This window comes from Dipodomys ordii, unplaced genomic scaffold (assembly GCF_000151885.1).
Source record: "Dipodomys ordii isolate 6190 unplaced genomic scaffold, Dord_2.0 Scaffold155, whole genome shotgun sequence".
In the NCBI taxonomy this organism is placed as follows: Eukaryota; Metazoa; Chordata; class Mammalia; order Rodentia; family Heteromyidae; genus Dipodomys; species Dipodomys ordii.
The window spans coordinates 338,010-340,729 of record NW_012267371.1 but is presented as its reverse complement, the minus strand read 5'-3'; the positions used below and the strand labels follow the sequence as shown (position 1 = coordinate 340,729).

At 46.3% G+C, this 2,720-nt stretch overlaps 1 protein-coding gene across 1 annotated transcript in view; it reads left to right on the top strand.

The window, feature by feature from the left end:
- The window catches only part of Krt82 (keratin 82, type II), an 18,224-nt gene that overhangs the window by 11,884 nt on the left and 3,620 nt on the right, over positions 1 to 2,720 (top strand). The window contains exon 6 of the mRNA XM_013032464.1: positions 559 to 684. Coding sequence (XP_012887918.1) covers positions 559 to 684 — 126 coding nt within the window. The remainder of the gene's footprint in view (positions 1 to 558; positions 685 to 2,720) is intronic.

Below are 2,720 nucleotides of genomic sequence, written 5' to 3'. Positions count from 1 at the left end.
AGGGAGGGAGGGAGGGAGGGAGGGAGGGAGGGAAGAGGGACAGAAAGAAAGAGAGGGAGAGAATGAAAGAAAGTAAAGGAAGAAAGGAGAAGGAGAGAGAGAAAGAAAGAGAGAGAAAGATAAAGAAAGAAAGAAAGAAAAAGGAAGGGAGGGAGGGAAGGAAGGAAAAGAAAAAAGAAAAGAGAAAGAAAGAAAAAGGAAGGAAGAAGGAGGGAGAGAAAGACAGAAAGGAAAAGGAAGAAAGTGAGGGAAGGAAAAGAAAAAAGAAAAGAGAAGAAATAAAATAAAGGAAGGAAGAAGGAAAGAAAGGAAGGAATGAAGAAGGAAAGAAAGAAAGAAAAGAAAAGAAAGAAGGAAGGAAGGAAGGAAGAAAAAGAAGGAAGGAAAGGAAAGAAGGAAAGAACAAAAGAAGGAAGGAGGAAAGGAAGGAAGGAAAGAAAGGAAAGGAAGGAAGGGAAGGAAAGCCACCCCAGCAGAACTAAAGCCTAGCATCACCAAGAAAGGTGGCTAGGAGATGCCATGGGCTGGGCATGGGCTCTGACTCCTCTGTCTCGGCAGTATGAGGAGCTGAGGATGACAGCTGGAGACCACTGTGACAACCTTCGAAACCGTAAGAATGAGATTCTGGAAATGAACAAACTGATCCAGCGGCTGCAACAAGACATTGAGACAGTCAAGGCCCAGGTAAGGCAGGACCTCTGGCTGTGACAGTCCACCAGCGACCACAGCAGAGGCCACTGGTCCACTAGAAGTGGGGGCAGTCCAACCTCCTGGTGAGCACCGCCAAAGAGGAGACAGACATGTGCCACCTTGCTTAACAGGAAACAAACCTTTTCTGTAAGAGCTGCTCATCAGATGAGCAGCCTCGGGATACACCAGGTCCCCAATGAGATGAGGTGACCCCTGGCAGAGAGGAAAGAGCAGGGGAGTAGGGACCATGTTCTCTATGGCTCCTTCAAACCCAGACCCCAATCCTGTGATCCTACCAGAGCTCCAAAGTGGGGTATTCATAAAATCAGAACTCCTTTGTTCTCCTAGGCTAATGAAGACCAGGAATTAAAATATATTAGTGCCAGGTGCCAAAGGCTCACACTTGTCATACTAGATACTCAGAAGGCTGAGCTCTGAGGATTGTGATTTGGAGCCAGCCCACGCAGAAAACAAAACAAACAAACAAAAAAATAAAAACATGAAACTGGGTGCTTGTGGCTCACACCTGTAATCCTAGCTACCCAGAAGGCTGAGATCTGAGGATAGTGGTTCAAAGCCAGAAGTCTGTGAGATATTATCTCCAATTAACCACTAGAAAACCAGAAGTGGTGCTGAGGCTCAAGTGGTAGAGCACCAGCCTTGAGCAAGAAAAAAAAACAAGTGAGAGCACAAGGCCCTGAGTTCAAGCCCTGATACAGGCACATGCACATAAAAGTAGAGAGGCATGTCAGGAAGTGACATGTACTATGGAAAACATAAATCAAGATGAAGAGTAGGGTGTTGGAGGCATGTGGCCTTAGATAGGGTGGCAGGGAGGACTGTAATATTGAAGATCCCAATGGCCCGGCCATTTTAGTCCTAGGGTGAGAGAAACAGCTGCTCCTAAGGAATCAGATGTTGCACAGGCATCTTGGGGCTGGTCCACACCTCTGTAGGCCTGCCCTAGCTACTCTGGATCTTTTTCTGAAGTTAAATGTGTATCACTACCCAGAAGATACACTTAAAAAAAAAGATGCTCATGTTTGCCTCATATCACAAGATAGCTGTAGTACTTCCAAGATCACATACTTGGCTAGGCAGGAAAGAGATGAACAGAGAAAAAACTGTCAGGTCAAGTGTGTCATGCCCCACTTAAAGAGCTTTTCTAGAAGCTCTACTCAGCATTGGTTACAGATCCTACAGATCAGGCCAAGAAGTGATCTCCTATTGAGCTAGAGATTCTGATTAGGCAACTGTGGGTTTACCCACAGGAACCAAGTGGCAAATGAACCACAGAGGGATGTTGTGCTTACCTCCTTTTGCCCTTTCTGTGTGAGATGTCACACAGAAAACCAGAAGTTGTATAATCTTTTTATAAAATCCATGTAATCTATACAGACTTCCTCTTCAAGAATAGGATTCAAGCTGAAAACTGTTCAGCCAAAGACAGATATAACATTGCATTTTGTTTTTGACTGTTAGAGTCACTGATCTGTGAGCCTCTCAGGCTGAGCACAGGAGCCTCTGTCAAGGTTAAAGGGGGACAAATAAAAGGGAGGGATCCCTCAGGAGAGCTACAGCTTCGGGCAGAGAGAAATAGCTGATATAGGAGAGAAGCAGAGCTTAGAGCTTAGAGGAGCTGGGGCTGAGGGTAAGATAAGAGTAAAGTGCACCTGACACACGGGCACCCAAATGAATTGGAAATGGAAAGAGGATGGAAGGCAGGATAAGGATAAGATACCATTGCCCAGTGCTAGTGGCCTGTACCTATACTTCTAGCTACTCAGGAGGCTGAGATCTGGGATCACAGAAGCCAGGACATGGAAGAAAACTCGGAGAGACTTTAATTAAACAGTAACAAGCCAGAGGGAAGATGTGGCTCAAGTTGTAGAGCACTAGCCTTGAGCAAAAAAGTAATGGGCGGGCTGGGAAGGTGGCTCAGTGGTAGAGCGCTAGCCTTGAGCTGAAGAGCTGAGGGACAGCGCCCAGGCCCAGAGTTCAGGCCCCACGACCGGACCCCCCCAAAAAAA